At 43.1% G+C, this 20,174-nt stretch overlaps 1 protein-coding gene across 1 annotated transcript in view; it reads right to left on the bottom strand.

Moving 5' to 3' along the window:
- Positions 1-20,174, bottom strand: part of LOC130876384 (alpha-fetoprotein-like) — a 40,014-nt gene that overhangs the window by 7,313 nt on the left and 12,527 nt on the right. The window contains exons 8-12 of the mRNA XM_057772894.1: positions 15,011-15,225; positions 13,338-13,470; positions 11,273-11,370; positions 8,261-8,399; positions 6,431-6,657 (exon numbers count right to left, since the gene is read on the bottom strand). Of these exons, the coding sequence (XP_057628877.1) occupies positions 6,431-6,657; positions 8,261-8,399; positions 11,273-11,370; positions 13,338-13,470; positions 15,011-15,225 (812 nt within the window). The remainder of the gene's footprint in view (positions 1-6,430; positions 6,658-8,260; positions 8,400-11,272; positions 11,371-13,337; positions 13,471-15,010; positions 15,226-20,174) is intronic.

The raw sequence follows: 20,174 nt of genomic DNA, 5'->3' as shown, positions 1-20,174 counted from the left end.
TCAAAACCACTTTTAGTCTCTTTCAGATGAACATTGGTAATACCCAGCACTCAGATATGGGTCGTAAATGGATATAAAAGCAAATACTTCAAAGTTCTAAGCCATTACTTCTCTGACAGTCTACACCTGGGTTCGGACAGTCATGCTTCAGGATTTCTGACTCAAAAACAAAACTGAGGATACTAATCAGGTATTAATATTGGGAGTGGGAAAACGCTAGAGCCCACCAATCCTGGCTCACTAGACTGACATGGCTTGGCCCTTGCAGCAGAAGTGACTGTGATCCTTTTCATCAAATAAATACAAAGACAGTCGAGGGCATGTTATGGTCTATTTCTCTGTCCCCATGACATTCAGGTCTGAGCACGGCTCTCCTTGCTGTCTCAACACAACTGGGAGCTACCCAAAACAAGGGAGGTCATGGGGACCTTGGTTCCCGAGACTGGGACGTTTCCTGCTCTTTATTGCCTCTTAGCCACTACCACGCATGTCCCAAACATGGGTGATATAGACCAGATCCTGGGTGGCAGGCAGTGTGGTCACCAACAGGACATATTGGGCTCTAGAAGTAGCCCTCTTGACTCCCCAAATCCAACTCAAATGGTGCCCACAGGTCCTCAAAACCTTGAGTGCAGCCGGGCGGTGGTGGCGCAAGCCTTTAATCCCAGCACTTGGGAGGCAGAGGCAGGCAGATCTCTGTGAGATCGAGGCCAGCCTGGTCTACAAAAGCTAGTTCCAGGACAGGAACCAAAAGCTACGGAGAAACCCTGTCTCAAAAAATAAAAAAAATAATAAATAAATAAAAACCTTGAGTGCAGCCTGCAGACTCAGCATGAAGTGATAAAAGCAGACTTGCAGCTTGGTGTGGTGCCCATCTGGCATGCATCCTACAAACTCCTGCTTCTGCCAGGCGTGATGGTGCATGCTGTGAATCCCAGCATTTGGGAGGCAGAGCTAAGAGGCTCTGTGAGTTCAAAGCCAGCATGGCCTACGGAGCAAGTTCAGCTCAGCTAGAACCAACAGAGAGCCACTGTCTCAGAACACAGAAATTCCTAGATTTCCTACCCCAACCCATCTCTTCCCAGTGCTGAAACAGCACAGGCTACCCCGTCTTTGGAAGCTTCCAGAAGTCATGGCTGGCTTTCGAAGCACAACATTAGCTACTTCTGAGAAGTGGCAAGGCAGAGCCAAAGGAAGTCTGGATCTTCATCTAAGCCCATGTGTCCCCTAGTTCAAGATCCTAGGAATATAGCTAAAGCCAAATATGGTGACAGAGAGCATATATGAAAAATTTGTTTACTATAATTTATCAAAGAAATCGAAGATAATTTTTATGTCTAGCAATAGTAAATGATTGGATTCGTATAGCAGATCGTTTCAAAACCATTAAAATGCTGTTGTAAAGAATAATTAATGACAAAATGTATATAAAATAATGCACACTATATTTAAGGAGAAATATTTAAAGTATGGCTGAATGTAGCTTTCCTAGTATGCTTGTTATTACTGTGCCTCAGGTAATTGCCCATAATTTTAGTTATGATATTCAGTGTTATTTCTATTTTCATTAGAAAATATCCTTCCTTTTGCATTTGCAACAGTGGTCTCAGATTCTTTGGGCAGATCTCCTAGAAGTCATGTCTACCTAGTGAGAGAGAGACTGGGTCCATGGAAGCAGGGAGAACTCTGTAGTTGCTTGCTGGGTCTTCATTAGACTCCATTCCAAATCATACAGGAATGGGTGCAACTAGCTCATTGAAAAAGTACCCAGAGGATGTTTTTCTCTGAAGTCTGCAAACCATTAAGGCATGGCTGTGCCATGGCAGCACCTCTGAAAGCATGTCATTCTGGGAGGAGGGGAGAGGAACAGCAGCTTGGCAGGTGATGAGGTGGTTATGGGGCCCTCCCAACGAGTCCGGATCAGTGCTGTGGTTACATGCCTGCAGAGCTCTGGGGAAATCTCAGAGTAGCGGACCGCCTCATGAACTCCCTCCTGGGGACTGTAGACGATCGCTGGTACAGAAATGCTACACAAGCAGGCTGTAGCAGGAGCCAGCAGGCTGGCGGGCAGGAAGCAATCTGCAAAAGTGGGCACCCACCCTACGAAAACGACATCGTACTCCTGTCCCGCACATGGACTTATAGTGTGTGTCTCTACACCGTGGGCTTGAATGACAGAATCTTCTTTTCTATTTGTCTGTATTTTATAAACGATCACAGTTGCGTTTATTCTCAAACAAATCAATATTTTATAAAAGTCAGAATATACAATTTTTCTAGCCAGCAGTTCTATCAATATTCAGCCTTTATTCTTTATTAGACCTGACCCAAAACCCTTTTGCAAACGCTGCACATTTCTCTCTCCATGCCGACGATGTACACATAGTTTGGGTGTCTAACCCAATCAGTTTATGCCGCCTTTTAATACTAATTATCAGATTGTAGCAAACTGATTATTCAGAGTGAGAAATACAGACTTTTTCCCACTGCAGTTTGGTGGGGTTTGTCTCAGGATATATTTTCCTACTGAAACAGAATCGCTTGTGTCACTGAAAAGCACTGGGAAACCTGCAAAGGGACTAGTTTAACTCGGGTCCCAGGCCACAGAAACTAACCGTCACGGAGAAGATCAAATCATGAACCTTGGCAGCCTGCACCATGTGACCTCCCTGTGTGTAAACATCTGCTTTCAGCTCCTCTGTCTAGCCTGGGCCATTAACATCCCAAAGTAATGGAAGGAGAGAGGAATAGATGGCATACTAAAAGATCAAGCAGAGCCGGGCGGTGGTGGCGCACGCCTTTAATCCCAGCACTTGGGAGGCAGAGGCAGGCGGATCTCTGTGAGTTCGAGACCAGCCTGGTCTACAAGAGCTAGTTCCAGGACAGGCTCCAAAACCACAGAGAAACCCTGTCTCGAAAAACCAAAAAAAAAAAAATAAAAAATAAAAATAAAATAAAAGACCGAGCAGAGAACCTACTGGAGCGTCTAGCACATTGAAAATACTCAATAAGTGAGTCTCAAAAGAAATAACAATCTGTGATGGTAGTGCTGGTGATGATGATAGGGTCACTTCACCCATTTTGAATTAGGTTTCTTCAACTAGGGTCTCCTTCTTTTCTAAAACGTGTGTGTGTGTGTGCGCGCACACACACACACACAAATGACTTCCTCATCACAGCTCTCCTATGCCTTCACTTAGTAGCGAATCATCAGGGAGTGTCTTGGCTAGTCTAATGAAGTCTTCAGTGATGATGAAACCCTCACAAGCACTCCTCTCTCTCTTCTCACTCACAACTGCGAATTCCCAAACACCTCCGTGACTTGACACCTCCCAAACAAAAGCTCTAGTCTGGTCTCTGGAAATATCTTTTCCTTTTCCTCCCCCAGCACTCGGCTTTCTTTCTGCCAGCCCTTCAGCCAAGTTTCTGGATGCAGTTCTCGGAATGGCCAGTAGAGAGAGGAAGAGCACACGGGTTGAGTTCAGTAGTTCTCCCTGTAACATGGAGAAAAGGCACTGTGCCTGGGCGGGAACATTCGGGAGCTGTGACATCTGGCTACTCCGAACCCCAAAGCTGCCGTTTCTATAACGGGGATGGGGATGGGAGGGCTGTAGCGCTGTGCTGCCTCGCTGCAGGCTCTCCCCATCACGGTCACACGGGGGCTCGGGGAGTGGGTCTTTTGGGGTTGGCTAACCTTTCCTGTTCCCTACCTCTCCACAGCCCCAATCTCGACCTGGCTGCCTCTAGTCCTTTAGTATTTTCCATACTTCAGTTTCTAGTTTACCTTTTAAATTTTTATCCACTTAGGAAGGAGAAGACGAGTTGGGAGTGTGGGGGCCCAGGGGGAAGGAGGACGGGTAGAAAGGGAGAGCAGAGGAAGGAAGGGAAGTGGGGAAAATGGATAGCTCAGTAAGAGCAATAAAAAAATAGTCCGGTTTAACCCTTATTACTACCAATTTGTTTCCAGGTTTTTGTTTCTACAGTATTAGTGGTTCTATCATTTCGTTTAAAACAAATGATTGTTTATATACTATTTAAAATTAACTTTCAAATTATTTTTTTTGTGAGTGCTTTTAAATTTTTTCTCTGAACTTCTATTACCTATTTTCTTTTCTTCAGTACTGGGGATTAAAAGCCAAAGCCTTACTCTGGAGGAGTATATACCCAGCTCTCTACTCATTATACACACTGAGCTATATCCCGAACCTCTTTGTATTTGTTTCAGATTTTGAGACAGTCTCTCTCTACGTAGGTCAGGCTGGCCTCAAACTCACTGAGTAGCCCAGTATTGCCTAGAACTCACTGTAGGCCTTCTGAATAGTTAGGATTGTAGGTTTGTTCCAGCAGGCCCGGTTTCTATTTCCTTTTTATCTCTTATTTCTCAGTTGTTCTGCGACCCCAGCTTCTGCTTCTGTATCTGTCCTGACTTCCTTTTTCATCCCTAGCTTCTCCACAATTAAGGGGTCCTGGTGTCACCCTACCTCATAAACACACAGTGAGGACTTAATGAAGTAACAACGTGAAATGGTACTGAGCTATGACCCTTGCACCTCTGCAAAGACCAGCAAACCCTACTTTCTAGAGGGAAATTAACTTCTTATATTCTCACATCAAGCCTGGGCTAATTGTGCTAACATACAGTAGCCTTTAGTGGAAAGATCCACTATTTAGTGTTTGATGTTTAGTTAAATACTATAGGCATAGACACATTTCCATGGCCAAATGTAAGTTTGCAAGGCAATGGTCATTGTTGCTCTCATTGTTCCCTGGAGGTCAACTATAGATTAAGTTATTATATTTAAGATTAAAATAAAAGAACTCTGTCTCATTTTCACTTAAACATCAGGTAATAAGAATAGGTTCATTCTTATTATTGGAGGGAGGAAAAGAAGTATAATGATGTAATTATGTTATAATCTCAAAAATAAAATTATATATATATATATTAAAAATGTGTCCATAACACAGAGTGCCTGTGAAGTATTTTTCACTGTAATTTCAGAAGTAGAACTGTGATGGGAACTGGCAAGAAAACAGACTTCTATAATGAGAGGATGAGTTTTTTTAATAATTAAACACTTCTACTAATGTAACAGGCAGCAGTAACTACGAATAGCTATGAAGAAACTACAAAGTGTGTTTTGGAAGGGGTTCCTAAATTTGGTGTTGGGAGGACTTGACACTCCTCCAATGGTGCTTTGACTTCATGTTTTCATAGAAAATGGCTTTGGAATGCTTATGTGCTATATTGGAGCATCTAGGGACAGCTTGTCTCCTTGTATTATAGTAAGTCACTGCAAAGCTTTATCTGGTGCAAAGAATTGCATTTCAAGAGAAAAAGGAAGGGCAGGGGATGTAGCTCAGCATGGAGTTCAGAGTTTGGTCACCAGCAGGGTATGCCTCTTAATCTCCACTCCAGGGGTAGAGGAGGAACACAGATTCAAGATCATCCTTGGCTACATAGTGAGTCAAGGCCAGCCTGGACTATGTGAGATCCCCCCCCACCCCCAAGAAGGAAAGAAATTGAGGATTTGAAGACTTGCACTGTCATTGATACTGCATTTCTACCAGCCGTACCCTCCCCCACAACCACCCCGCCGCCTACTACCATCAAAAACCTGTTCTTACAAACTGAGGCTCCTAACAGCCCCTGAAGATGCTACAATGAATATAAGGAGATGCTATGAGGTTATATCCCCCGTTCTGATGGAGTAGCTCAAAGGACTTTCTCAGCATACGAGTCCTGTGAAATCCTGGTAAGTTCTGTTGTCTAAATGAGTCCTTTTAAACTTTTAATTAATTAGTATGTGTGTCTGTGTGTGTGTGTGTGTGTGTAAGTGCACAAGAGTACAGAAGAGGGTATTAGATCCCTTGTAGTTGTAATACAGGTAGTTATGTCTGACATCCTCCTGACATGGATTGCTGTGAACAAAACAAAGGTCTTTTGCAAGTACAGTGTGCATCTTAACCACTGGGCCATCTCTGAAGCCCCCTCACTGATTCTTAAGAACAAACTAAACAGATCACTTTATTGCAAGATTTTCCTGACTTCCATTTCCAGTGTATAGTGTCACTTTCTCAGAAGAGAAAGGAAATACATCACTTCCAAACTTCTTCCACAGAATGCTTTCTGCATGGAAAAGCATATCAGACTAATGCCTGGACATCAACATTTTGGAGAAATTATATTAATGTATCCTCTGCCAGTATTTTTTTTTTAATTTGTTTCATTCTCATTAACTGACCAAGCAGGGACTGCAACACAGTAGCTATATTGACTAATTTGCCTAATCGATTTAATTCCATCTAAGTTCCAACAGAACATTTAGTTGCTGAATTCATTACGCAGAAGCCATATCAATAGCCGCCTTAAATCTCCCCCAATCAGCCCCCTTGTTGGTTGCAAACACCAAAGTGAATGCAGGCTTACTTTTGCTTTTCAGTTTGGAGCTCGTCCTCCTGTGCTCGGCACAAGTCCTCTGTAAGGCTGATGACTTGGTCACAAGACAAAGGTGGAGGAATATAAGTTCCGTCAACTCGCAGGTCATCAAAGCAGGGCTTTCTGAAGGCATAGGAGTCGTCGCAGCAGCGGCCCACTCCAGCGTTGATAGGCTTGGCGTCATGTCGTCGGCACAGAGCTCCAAGGATCAGCTTGGCCTTTTCCAGAGGAGAGTTAAAATGAGAGCGGTGCGGTCAGATTGTCCTTCAGCCACAGACAATGAGATTCTATTTGCGCATGCCGGGGTTGGATGCGCACGCCCTAGCACCACCTGGATTCACTTTGCGCGGGAAACAGAAGGTTGTCAGCGTGGACTGAGCCACAGCTTGTGCTCCGTCTCGTGTCACTGTCAGGCTAAGGTGCTTTTGAGTCATCTCTATCATCTGATAGACCAGCTTCAGCATGAGATTACAGCTTCTTAGTCCTACCTAACCCACCAATTCGGCGTCAAGCAGCAAGCCCACCCTACGGTCTGTGTGACTCTATGTGCAGCTGCCGATGGGACTTCTCAACAAGCTCCAAGCCAGTGTCTTCCAACATCGTGTAACGGACAGCTGCAAGTGACTGCAGAACTGACACACAGCAGGTCTTTCACGGGTGTTCCAAAGCATGAGCATGGAGTCTGGTCCCGTCTGCGTTATCTCCCTCTTTTTCTTGACCTGTTCTAGAATGTCTCCTTACCTTGCTCCCGCTCCAAGGCCCACAGCACAAGTACTCACTGTAACACTGTCTGGAAACTCTGCATGAGTGACTCTCTGAGTACACTAGCCACCCAAGTGCCCTGTCACTCATGTTTGTGAGGATGAAGTTATCCAAACCACTCAATACAAATGTTGAATTATGAATTTGTCCGTTTAAGAAGTAACAAGGCAACTGCCCCAAAGCAAAGTTCTAGGAACATACAAACCTAGTCCGATGAAGTCCCCAAGAAAAACATGATTCCATACCAAAAAATTAAAGTTAAAATGAAGGAAGTGCTAGATAATAACTTTGGATTTTTAATTCAAATAACTATGCTTTATTAGAAGAAAGGTTATAGCGAGTTAGCATAAAAAATACAATCTACTGCGAGTATAGGACAAATGAAATTAGCACTAAACAAGAATTCAAAAGCTAAATCTCAGGGGCTGGAGCACCGAGCTGCTCAGGAACAGTCTCCATGGTGAAGCAGGAATGGTTACAACCATGCTTCGAGAGACCTTGAAGGAAATGCGCTCTAGGCCATCCCTGCCCTTCTTTTCGGCTCATGTGAACTAATCTCCCTATTTTAATTCAACCTCCCTAATATTTTGATGGAGGAAAAGGCTAGGCTATTACTATAACCAATTACCTCTAGCTCTGGGGCCACGTTGCTCCTTGTGAATATGCACACTTGGGCACGAACAGATAAAATATTACGAGTCCCATGAGCCTGAGTCAAGCATCTGCAGCATCTTTGAAGCTGCCCACGAAGTCAGTTTGGTCAACTTTAAAAGCCAGGCTGGTGGACTCTTGTAGGAGACCAGGGGAAAGTTTTGTGAAACTAAGGACATAGGCTTGAGAGGGGACAGTCCTCCCCTGCTGCCAATTCAAACAGTCGGCATGAGGGGACAGTCCTCCCCTGCTGCTAATTCAAACAGTTGGCATGAGCTGCCTGGAAAGCATCTCCCTGAGGACTATTAACTGGTAGGTCAGAGATATGCCCGCAGAAATGAGGTTGATTCCTGGGGGCAGGAGAGCAGAACTTCAGAAAGATGGTAGATGTCTCAAGGGTGACCTTACCGCATCCTCCACACAGGCAGACTGCAGCTCGTCGCTTAGTGGGCAGCATCTACTGGCAGCCGCTGCCATCTTTCTTGTGAACGCCACCAACTCCTGCACAGACAGCTGTGGGGCTTTCTTAGTATAAAGGATGGTAAGCCTAAAATGATAAGTCCTTCTTACTCGTGGTATTATGCGCACTCATAGATATCCATCTACACCAGCGCTTCTTAACCTGTGGGTTGTGACCCTTTGGGGGGGGGTCTTCACAGGGGTTGCATATCAAATATTCACATTTTGATTCATACCAGTAGTGAAATGACAGTTATGAAGTAGCAATGAAATAATTTTATGTTTGGGGGTCTGCTCTGGAATAATCCTTCTGTATATTGTATAAATATATGTTACTAACTATGATTGGTTTAATAAACAAGCTGACTGGCCAGTAGTTGAACAGGATAAAGTCAGGTGGGAAAGCCAAGCTGAGAATGATGGGATGAGGAGGAGCAGAGTTGGAGGCATCACCAGTCAAATACAGAGGAAGCAGGAGTTGAACATGCCATGCTAATAAAGATACTGTCACATGGCAGAGGGTAAATAAGGAATATGGGTTAACTTAAAATGAAAGAGCTAGTTAGTAATAAGCCTGAGCTATTGACTGAACATTTGCAATTAATAAGCCTGTGTGGTAGTTTGAAGTGGTTTGTGGAATAGAAAACTCCACCTATAGGGCTCACCACAACATGAGAAACTGTATTAAAATGTTGCAGCATTAGAAAGGTTGAGAACCACTGGCTGACAGTTTCCCATGGTATTCAACATTATCTCTGATATAAGAAGAACGAGGCATTAGACTAGGATTAACAATCTCTTCTGCCATCCTGATGACTCAGAGGGTAACTGGACACAATTGTTGTTGTCCTCACACCCATGCCCTCCTCTGTCCTAACCCATTTTTAGTGGACTAATCAGGGATACGTTCAAAGCTAAAAATCAGACCTAGAGTAAGCGGTTTCTGAGAGGAGCCGCGATGAAGCTCCTAGAGACCATTTGCCTCTTGTGAAGCAGCTCATGTTCTCCAGGGACTCACACCCCAGTGAGCAGGGGCAGACAAGTACTGTGTGTGGCCGGTGCAGAGAGCTGCCAGTGCTGTGAGCTCAGTAAGAACTTTAAAATGGTTCGAGTCTCCTGCTGAAAATGAGGGAAGGAATTGCCTCTGCCTCTCTCTATTTTTCTTAGTGCGTTCACTTTAGAAAACCCGACAAGGCTTTCTCCTCTCATTGAAGTGCACACAACTCATGTTTAAAAACTGATCTACATTTTTATCAACTTTATAAGTTAGCAATGTCTTCTTCAGAGACCAAGGATCTGGGGACAGGCAGCTCCCCCTTTCTCCCAGTTCTTGGGTGTGGGGAAAGCTTACCTTGGGGAAGAAACCTATTGCAAGCTACAAAGGACCTCCTTGCTTAAAGATGTAAGAAGGGTTTTGATCTGTTGATCTCTGTAGACATAGTGAACAAGAGCTAGGTAAATTGACAGGTAAAGCTAGGGTGAGTTTTGGCAAGCTTGCCAGTCAAATCATCTTGAGTGCTGGTCATTGTGCAGAATGAGTTCACCAGTTCCGGTGCACAAAGGGTTGTGTCTGCTTAGCTGTGGCCAGGGAGTGGGACTTCTTTCTGGTTTAATGTTTATTCAATTAAAAAGAAACTAATCTATTTCAATATTACCTTGGCAAATTTTGTTTCTAATGTTATTTCCCTAATAGGACATAAAAGATGGTATCTTTCCCATCCAAGGAGGTCAGGCAGGGTATCCTGAGGAAAGGTCTTCGGAACTGAGAAATGACAATGCCTCTAAATGAGCCAGGTGAAGGGCACAGGATGGGGGATTTGAGAAATCATTGACTGTGAGGTTTGTTGTTGTTGTTGTTGTTTCGTTGGTTTTGTTTTGTTTTTTGACGGGGGTTAGATATGATATCAGTTTTGCATCATTTTTAAGGTAATGGCTTCTATGAGAAGAATGCACTGGGAATTCACAACAGTCAAAGCAGAGCATCACACTGTTTTAAAGTCATTCTGGCAATACAAGTAAAAGAAAATGTGACTTGGGATAGTAAGTAGTGATGAAGACAGAGTGACATGGAGTGGTTTTGAAGAGAAAGACTGCAAACCAGCTTGTTCAAGACCACAAACAACTAGAATTAACTGCCACATTGCTGGAAGAATACACATGGAAGAAGGAGAGTTTCTACAGCAGCCAGGGAGAATCTCGGGCCTGGGTTGTATGTCTTCTGAAAGATTTTATTGCATTCTAAAGCTGAGAGCCACAAATCTAATCTTTACAATGGGCATTAGCAACTGAACACAACACAACAGGAAAGCACTGAGCCAAAAACCCCGCCTCAAAGAGCCAGGGTACTGTCTGCGCTCCATTATTTTCGACATTTAATTTAAACTCGATATTATGAGATACTATATCAAATTGAACTTTTCTTAATACTGTGTTTCTAAACAGACCATTCTAGCAAGACCTCAGAAATTCCTCAAGTGGACTTTACTTTTTGGCTACTTAATCCTTGATAAATAGGATTCGCCAGGCTCTCTGTACCCAAGGTGTTCGTATTCCCTTTGACAAAAAACTAAGGCATCCATCCATCTATCTCTCTGCTTGGTGGTCAACACACTAGCCTTGCCTGAAAAACCTGACTTACGAGTGCTAAGGAATCCTGGATTCTCATCTCTATTGCAGCTTTGACTCCAAGTCACAGTCAAAGCCCCGAGGTAAAATGGTCAGGTGTGAGAGTTCATGGTGGCCCTGCAGGGTCTGCTTTGTTCCCTGACCTCAGCGGCAGCTGGGGAACTGGGCTTGGAAGCAGGATGGAGGCTATCAAAATTACGTGGGTATCTGTCGAATCAGCACAGGAGGCTAGTTAATACTCAACCGAAGAGTGGGTACAAATTCTGAGAAAATCTTAGCATGGCGATTAACCACTAGGCACTGAGGAGGACGAAGCCGGGACACCTGGGAGCATACCTGTCCTGGAAGTTACTGCCTCCTAACGTCCTGTGTAAGTCACAGTAAGTTTTCACACGGTCACGGCTTTCACGGACCACTCTTTGGAACATCTCTTTCTGAAAAACAGACATTGTGAATGTTTATCCAGGGTCACAACAATACGCCTTGAGATAGGATTACATTTTCCCTAATAGCTTAATAACAATATTTGCTAAACCAACTCTTTTTTTCCCAATTAGTGAGTTTGGGAAACTCAAAAAAAAATTTTTTTTTTTGAGAGAGAAATCATCATGTGCTCTGAGGGAAACAAGTAAAGCAGCAAGATGGAGTGTTTATCTTACCATGATATAGACTCATTTGCGGGCTTCAGTGCCAAATTCTATAACCATAAGGCAAATCAGTCATCAAGCCAGAAAGAGAAAGGAAGAGATAGCATATAGATCTCTTTTACTGGTCAGTGTGTGTGTGCGTGTGTGTGTGTCCCAGTGTGTGTGTATGTCTTAGTGTGCAGGTATGTATTCCAGTGTGTGTGTATCCCAGTGTATGTGTGTATGTCCATTGGTTCATTTAATCATTAGGCTTATTAGCAGCATGCATACAATATAAACATAAACTATATAGGTATAGAGATATCAAGGTGTGATAAGAGTTATGGTCTAATATAAACATTAACAGTCATGGCTATAAAACATGCCACAAATATATACTGTAAGGGACCAAATGGGATTTTCAGAGCTGAAAGTAAATCAAAGTGTTCTTGAACCATGAAATAGACTCCAGCGAGAAGGCATTAGTAACCCTGCAGACTCAACTCTTGGACAGGAGCATATCTCCTTAGTAAGCCTTATCCTGATAAGCAGTGTTTGGCATAGAGAAAATTCCCTCTGACTTGTAAGCGAGTGGCCTGGGCTATATTCTTTTCCCTGTCTTTATTGCCCGTGGCCCATTAGACAAATCGCCTGGCCCTCTGAACTTTAATCTTATCTACAGTAAGCACTTAGAAACTGTGGCATTGCCTATTTTCCCAGGCTACCAAGAGATTGATTCAGTTGGGTGCTATGGTAAGGCTGCCGTATAGCATAACCTCTGACCACCCACACTCCTGCATGGTGCCGCAGCTGTAAATTCCTGTGGAAGCTGTCTTGATTATCAAGGAAGTCAGGACTGGAAGGCAGGAGCTGACACAGAGGTGATGGAGGGGTGCTGCTTTCTGGCTTGCTCCCCTTGACTTGCTCAGCCTGTTTTCTTATCAAACCCAGGACCACCAGTCTAGGGGTGGCCCCACACTCAAGGGGCCTGGCCTTCCACATCAGTCACTAACTAAGAAAATGCCCTATAGGCTTGCCTGCAGACTGATCTTCTGGAGGCATTTTCTCAACAGAGGCTCGCTCCTCTACGATGACTCTAGCTTGTGTCAAGTTGTCACAGAACTTCCCAGTAGAGTAGCCTGTGATTTTGAGCGGGTATACCCTCACATAGCCTTCTCTCTAGAAACGGTAATACCAGCTGGACCTGCTTGAACTCAGCACCAAAAGATATATACCTTTGCTCTTCATTGCTTCCATGTTAGTTTGTTCTTCAAGACAGGGTTTCTCTCTGTAGCTGTGACCGTCCTGGAACTTACTCTAAAGACCAGGCTGCCCTTGAACTAGGCCTTGTTTGGTAATTCATGACTATCAAAGCGAAAGCTTATGGGAACTCTAGGTTTCCCATAAAAACGCATAACAAGAGATGCTGACTGTGATCAGGCAGCTTGGTAGCTTGCAACGGAAGCGTCTTCCAAGACATGGGACCCAAGCAGGCTGTACTGTGCCAAACCAGCATCTACATTCACTTCAAAGAGGACACTGCAGGGTGTGGGGGAGGGAGGTGTCTCAGGAAGCACTCTAACTGACAGGTCACTATGGTGTGTGTGACAGTCTGGTTTAGGGAGAAATCCTGCTGGTTGCCGAGTGTTGGTAATTAGTGAAAACATGCAAACTCATTTTACAAAAGAATGTGCTACTAACAGGCCTGCAACTTTCACCAATTGGAACCACTAGTGAGAAACATGCTTTAAAAAATAAATAAAAAAGGAATTTACCCCACGGTGGTGGCATTCCAAAGGGCTTCCTAACTTGCAGCATTCCTCCAGCAACTGTTTATATGTTGCAAGTATTCTTAAAATCACTGGAACTACCAACTTCAGGTGTCTTCTTGAATATTCATAAAGAAACCTGTATTGTGTAAGACACATGAGAAGACCAAGCTAAGCTTAAAACCCAAAGGCCATGGATTTGTTTGGTTTTATTTTGTTTTCTTTTCTTTCTTTTTTTTTTCTTCAAAAAGCCATAATGACCATGAAATTGAACCGACTTGAAGGCGTTTAGAACCTTGGGAAGCTTTCAGAGGGGCTTTATAACTAAGTTCTGAGATAAGAAAACCAAATCAGTAAAATCACATGATTTCCAAAGTCACATGGTAATAAATGGCAGATTCAGAACTTGTACCTGAAACACTGGTAGGTTCTGGCTCAGCCTCTAGATAATTCTATGTCAGGTCAATTTCGAGCATTTTATGGGATGACATATTTTCCAGTTACCTTTGGGATTGTTTTGTTTTTTAAAAGGACCTTCCATTAATGTACTTTTGAGGAATTAAATCATCCCACCCCACCACCAACCCTTTTTAAAAAATAAACTGCTAAGTCTGACAAGTCCAGTCATAATCTACACACTTTTCTAGGTCATCAGAAAGAAATAAAATGGGAGCTGGAGAGATGATTCCATGGTTAAGTGTACACACTGCTCTTCCAGAGGACCAGGAACTTCCAACTGCTTATAATTCCGACTTAAGGAACTCTGATATTGTTAGCCTCGGCATGTGCAGAAACATGCATTATAATAATTTCAAAAAGGAAAATAAAACTGATTCTAGAATGTTTTCAAAAAACTTAGAGGATGAAAATGAGATCTTTGGTGCTTCCTCGTCAACTGCCTCAGGTTACCATTCGAACACACTGCTTGGGAGATCAAACCACCACACACACAGCTTTTGAATCTCAAAGCGATTCAACTCACAAGTTCACGTGCCTTTCACTACCGGGTCTAGTCTGCACAGGTCCATTGATTTTTCAACACCAAATGCAAGCTTAGGAATTTATATGAGTGGGTTCAGATAGTGGTATTTAATTTTATTAGCTAGTATCAGGCATAGTTTGTAAAATATAAGTGAAGTCATCTAATGTTGAGGAAAACTCAATTCTTGTGACTTCACAAGTGATTCTGGGGGCATTCTAATAGCACAATGTTGTTGTAGTAATGCAAAAATTATTAACGTTTATTTCTGAATAGCCACTGAATGTTAATATCCTAACTCTTTAATGCTTAAATGGTATGTGCATTTGACAGTGTATATTAAATTAATTAGAATAAAAGTATTAGCCAGGAATACCAATTTGATCCTCTTATTTATCCCCGAGTCCCTCATCCCAATGCTTGTAACACTTGACTATCGCTAGTCTCTTTATTTTAACCCTACACTAGTTGTCAATGTTTGAGAATAAAGGAACATCTAGCTTCTCTTTCATGTATTGTTTCCAACCATCCAAACCCACATTCCCACTGACATCATGAGTGGAGATGAATAACTACTGGCAACTTCAGGCTCCAAAAAGCATCTCCTCCTGGCCATAGTGCCCATCACTGGCCCCATTTTCTTTCATGTTTGCACCATTTCTCAACTGAATCCGTAAGCACCCCGGAAAAGCTGCCTTACTCTTGCAGAAAGTCGTCCTGCCTGTCACTGAATTGTTTGCATGCAGACTGGTCTTCAGTAAACTTTCTGAGTGCCAGGGATGTCAAGTTGGGCTTGTCATCGTTTTTTGGGTTGATAATGCATTCCCCACGGAATGGTTCTGGCTGTTCACAACAAAGAGCAAACTTGCTGGACAAGATGGCCTGGTTAGAGCAGGTGTAGTTCATAAGCTGGTGCTGGGAGACACAAACAGAACAGTTATTATTTGATTTAGTTTCAACTTAATCTATTGTAATTAGAATGCCAGAGGAAAACTTGATACTATACACTGCTCTACCCCAGGCAAACAGAAAGGCCCAAGGAGACATTCATCTTAACTTATTTTGGAAAGAAATACTTGTCTGTTTGACCTTACTTAGAGTCTCAACTATCTTATCTTAAAAAGATAGAAGACAGATTGTATTAATGTTTCACTTTTAGTCCAAAAACCACAACCAGAGGGTTCTATTGTCTTTCTATTGTTGTTCTTATTGTGGGATCCCAGTCAGGGAAGCATTGGTCCCAGAACCACATCATCCTCTGCCTGCTACTTGGTGTAGTCCATGTTGCTGTTCTACTTACGTATCTTCTTAAATGCACAGATAACTGTTTCTATGTGTGAATTAGGAACTTGAGACCTACTCAAAGAGTCCAATAATGAAACGAAACAACCACAAAGTGGTCATATTTAGAAAATTGTATGATTCTTCAGAAGAAATCAAAGGAATTGACAGTCTACAATGGAAGTCACAGTGATAGTCTTGCATGATTCGAGTCATTAAAGACAATCAGAAGTTCATTTGAAACAGGTGAACACAAAGTCATCCTAGAGTATTTATTTTTATAGGTATATAAAATCTTAGAAGTTAGAAAGAATGACATGGTTGGGAGAGGGTCATTTGAAAGCCATTGAGAGTATTATTTGAGGTTTGGCTACACTAGGGGCTACTAATAGGTAGAAGTGAAAAGTTGTTTTAACAAAAGGGAGTGAGGGAAATGAGGAGATGGGATGTAGGGTTACTTGGGACAGTGGGAAGTAGGATTCACTGAAACTTGTGGTCAAGGATGGGAACAGATGAGGATAGCGGCTGGAGAATGAGACCAAAGAATGTGCTCGGGGTGTGCAGAGTTCAGAATGACTTCAAGCGTCTATAAGACATTTACAGGGAGATTTGCCCTGAGCAGTAGGGGTTCCCACAAAATCTAGGAAAGAATAACATGGAAATCTAAGAGTCATATAGAAGCCAAATCATGGAGTCAATTTGAGACTCTGAGGATGTGTGTGTGTGCTGGTTAACTAGGAAGCCAGCATGCTCTTGTTGGCTCAGCACAATCAAGGCATAGCTCCCTCCTGTTAGGGAGGAAAGGTGAATCTCCTCCAGGTGGCAGTTCCAGGAAAGAAGAGGAGCTTTGTCACCATCTACCTGTGACTTCTGGTGTTGCCTTATCATTAAACATTACTGGGATGAGCGAGTGGTGGGAGAGTAGAGGCTAGAAACTGAAGCATCAAAATTAACATAAATGAAACTAGAAAGACAGATACAGAGCTCTTCTTCCTCTGGACTTCATCTAATGAACAGAGCATGCTGAGAAAAATCTCATGGCATACAAATGAGGACAAGATGGTGCTGCAGAAATGTCCTAGAAAAGGTCATGACCCTTAGGGGTGGGACTGGAGGGAGGGGGTGGTGATGGAGGTGGGTCTTGTATCCTTATCTGTTGCTTTCATTGGTTAACTAATAAATAAAACTGCTTGGCCTGATAGGACAGAAAATTAGGTAGAGTAGACAGAACAGAATGCTGGGAGAAAGAAGCCGAGTCAGGCAGTCGCCATGATTCTCCCACCGGTCACAGCCACAGGTTAAGATCTTCCCTGGTAAGCCACCAGCTCGTGGTGCTACACAGATTATTAGAAATGAGTTAATCAAAGATGTGAGAATTAGCCAATAAGAGGCTAAAACTAATGGGCCAAGCAGTATTTAAAAGAATACAGTTTCCGTGTAATTATTTCCAGTAAAGCTAGCTGGGTGGCGGGAAGCGGCCTCCGCTCCTATTTCAACAGGGTGGGGAGTGGGGCTGGAGGGTGCTTTCTCCCTTAGCTCACTAGCCTGCTCCAATTCTCAGGAGTTCCTTCTCTTTTGGAATAAACGATCTCTATCACCATTGCTAACTATGTGTTCCTGACACAGTTCTTTGCTGTGGGGCACAGGAATCCAGACACTTCAACAAGTGTTCCCAGGCCACCATGGCCTTTGCTTTTAGCAGGAGTGAGTGCGCTGTAGGATGGAACCCAGGAGACAGCTGTGAGCTGGACCTCAAAAGACTGGAATAACTCTTAGCTAGGACTCAGGCAAGTGGCCCCACCTGGTTTTCAGACAGGCAGGAAATACAGTTCACGTCCAGAAATGGCCTAGACAGGAAGGGAAGAGAAATCCTTTGCTGGTTTACTCCCCAGCTCTGCCAAGGCACATGTAGACATAGAGAACAGCTGAGCATAGGCTGCCTGGAAACTGAATTTCAAAAGGTAGTAAGAAAAGGAGAGGGAGAGGGAAGCCAGAGCAGGAGGTGGTGGTGCACACCTTTAATCCCAGCACTCAGGAGGCAGAAGCAGGAGGATCTCTGTGAGTTTGAGGCCAGCCTGGTCTACAGAGCGAGTTCCAGGACAGCCAGGGCTACACAGAGAGACCCTGTCTTGAAAAACCAAAATTCTGTTATTGTAGAGAAATAATGCTGTGGTTAAGAGCTAAGTATACTCCTTAAATTGCCACTTTCTGACTGCAAATTAAGGAAACTTTCTTGCCTCTTTGTACCTCAACTTCCTAGTCTACAAAATGAGTAATAAAATAATACCTGGTAAGACTGCAGAAAATACATTAAAAAATGGAATAATTATCAGGAATAGAGTAGGTATTCTAAGAGTCAGATAAAATTGAAGGGTTAGTTTTGGTACTAGTCACCAGCCTTTAAAAAATTAGTGGTGCAGCAGTTACCACAGTCTTAGACAGTTGTTCCTTCAGGGCTGTGGAGTCAGAGAGAAGCTGAGAGAAGCTTACTGACTTCTAGTGATTGACATGAGAATATCACGTTATAACATTATAGCAATATCACAGATTAAAGTTGGGAATAAACATTCTCCTTTCGGTCACTGCAGAGCTGGGAATCAACACGGTGAAACACACTAAGTGCTGTAAACAATAAACAGAGCTTGTAGACAGGTGGCTCTACAGTGTGCAATGTAAAGATCTTTCCTCGGAGATGAAGGAGAAAGGAGCTAATAAGAGAGAAATCTACTAACACAGCATGCATGGGGGGAGGCAGTAGATAAAAGAAATGTCTCATTTGGAAGTATAATTCAGTGGGGTAGCCCCAGCTGAGGGGATGCAAGGCCCTGTGGTCAATTCTCAGCACCAGAAGGGAAAAAAAATTACTGTTCAAAATAAATAGCTGTGAACGTGATTGCATTTAAAAGAATGAGAATACCAACAAGCAGTCAACCAAAACATCTGTGATAGAAGCAACAGACAAAAATAAGAGGAAAATCAATATAATTAAAAGCATAAACCCAGCGAGTGAATCCAAGAATTTGTTTTGGAGAAGGCCAATAAATTAAACCATCCCCTTTCAGAGCCAATTAATTAAAAAGAAGACCAAACACACAAGAAAAGGGGCATACAATTACATAATTGATGGTGTTTTTATTTCAAACGATAGCACCACCAAGAGCTCAATAACCCTAAATGAGAAAACGCTAATAAGTGAGATGTTTTGAAGAGGAATTTCATTAAATCCATGACAACATAAACAGCCAAGACTCCGTCTAAACACTGAGTTGGTGCATACTGAATCAACGCCACTCCGAGAAAGACGCAGGACTCTCTCTGGCCTCTGGCCACACCGCTATCCAATCGAGACATAGCCTCGCTTAGTGCCTGTCTCTTTGTGAGGTGCCTTATTTAATACGAGCTGTTGTTTGCTCAACATTGAACGCATAGTGGATTGCCTGACATGAGCAGGGAGGAAACCCATCTACCCTGCACGTTGTTTTCTGTAAGACGCATCATCTTGTGCTTAACACAGCATTTCATCGCTGTATTTGTAATAACCTTGAGCATCAGAATTACCAACAAAAATGTTGCCATTAAATGCACTGCATATAAAAAGAACATTCATTTATACTGTGAGAGTTAAAGCAAATACAGAACAGTGCCTCATTGGGCCTCGCGAAGGTGTGGTATGTGCATTGGGCGGCTCAAATGTTTGGTTGCTCTAAGCGTGTGTTAGCGTGGGACCAACCATGGAAGTGCTGTGAATATTGATTTGCATCTGGGTAAGCAGATGAGTTTAGAATAACAGAATCCACGAGCTATGAGGTTTTGCTGGGGACACGTTTAGACTGATGCACAGCAGCAGACACGGAGAAGCGTTCTGCTATTTTCTGTCTCTACCACAACCTCAGGGTTAACAGACAAGCTCAAATCCTTCCAGAACACATGACCTCAGTCCTATCTGGAAAATGTTAAAGGGCTAGATGTCTCATTGGTTAAGACACTGGCTTCTTCTGCGCAGGACCAGGGTTTGTATTCCTAGTACCCACTTGGCAGCTCATGATCAATTGAAATTCCAATCCCAGGGACTCTGACCCTCTTCTAGTCCTCTTGGGAGCTGGAGCATACATGGTACACAGACATATAAGAGGAAAACCATACATGAAATAAAAATAAATATTTTAAAGGTAGAAAATTAAATTTGTCTTTAGAAATGAGCATAAATGAATATCCAAACTTTATAAGGCATATAGAAATAGTAATAGCTTGAATGAGGAAATTCGAATAGAAGCACATAAATAACACAGGTCCAAAAATGAAGCAAAATGAGATTTGTAAAAGTGGGTAAGATCTAAGGACTATGTTTTCATTCTGTCTTTCTGGTGGGTATGTAGCGTGCTTGTGTGTACATAGAGTGTGAGCGTGTGAGTGCAGGTGCGTGGGTTCCATGGTGCACATGTGAAGGTCAGAGGGCAACCCTGAATATCAGCCCTAGCCTTCTATCTGGGTTGAAGCAGGGCTTGTTAGTCACTGTTAGCCACTGCTGCGTTAGCAGGGATGCCCTGAGAGTTTCTGGGAACTCTCCTGCCTCCAGCTCCCTG

The sequence above is a fragment of the Chionomys nivalis genome, chromosome 6 (assembly GCF_950005125.1).
Source record: "Chionomys nivalis chromosome 6, mChiNiv1.1, whole genome shotgun sequence".
Lineage (NCBI taxonomy): Eukaryota > Metazoa > Chordata > Mammalia > Rodentia > Cricetidae > Chionomys > Chionomys nivalis.
The sequence above is the reverse complement of the archived record's forward strand: the minus strand, read 5'-3'. Positions and strand labels throughout refer to the sequence as shown.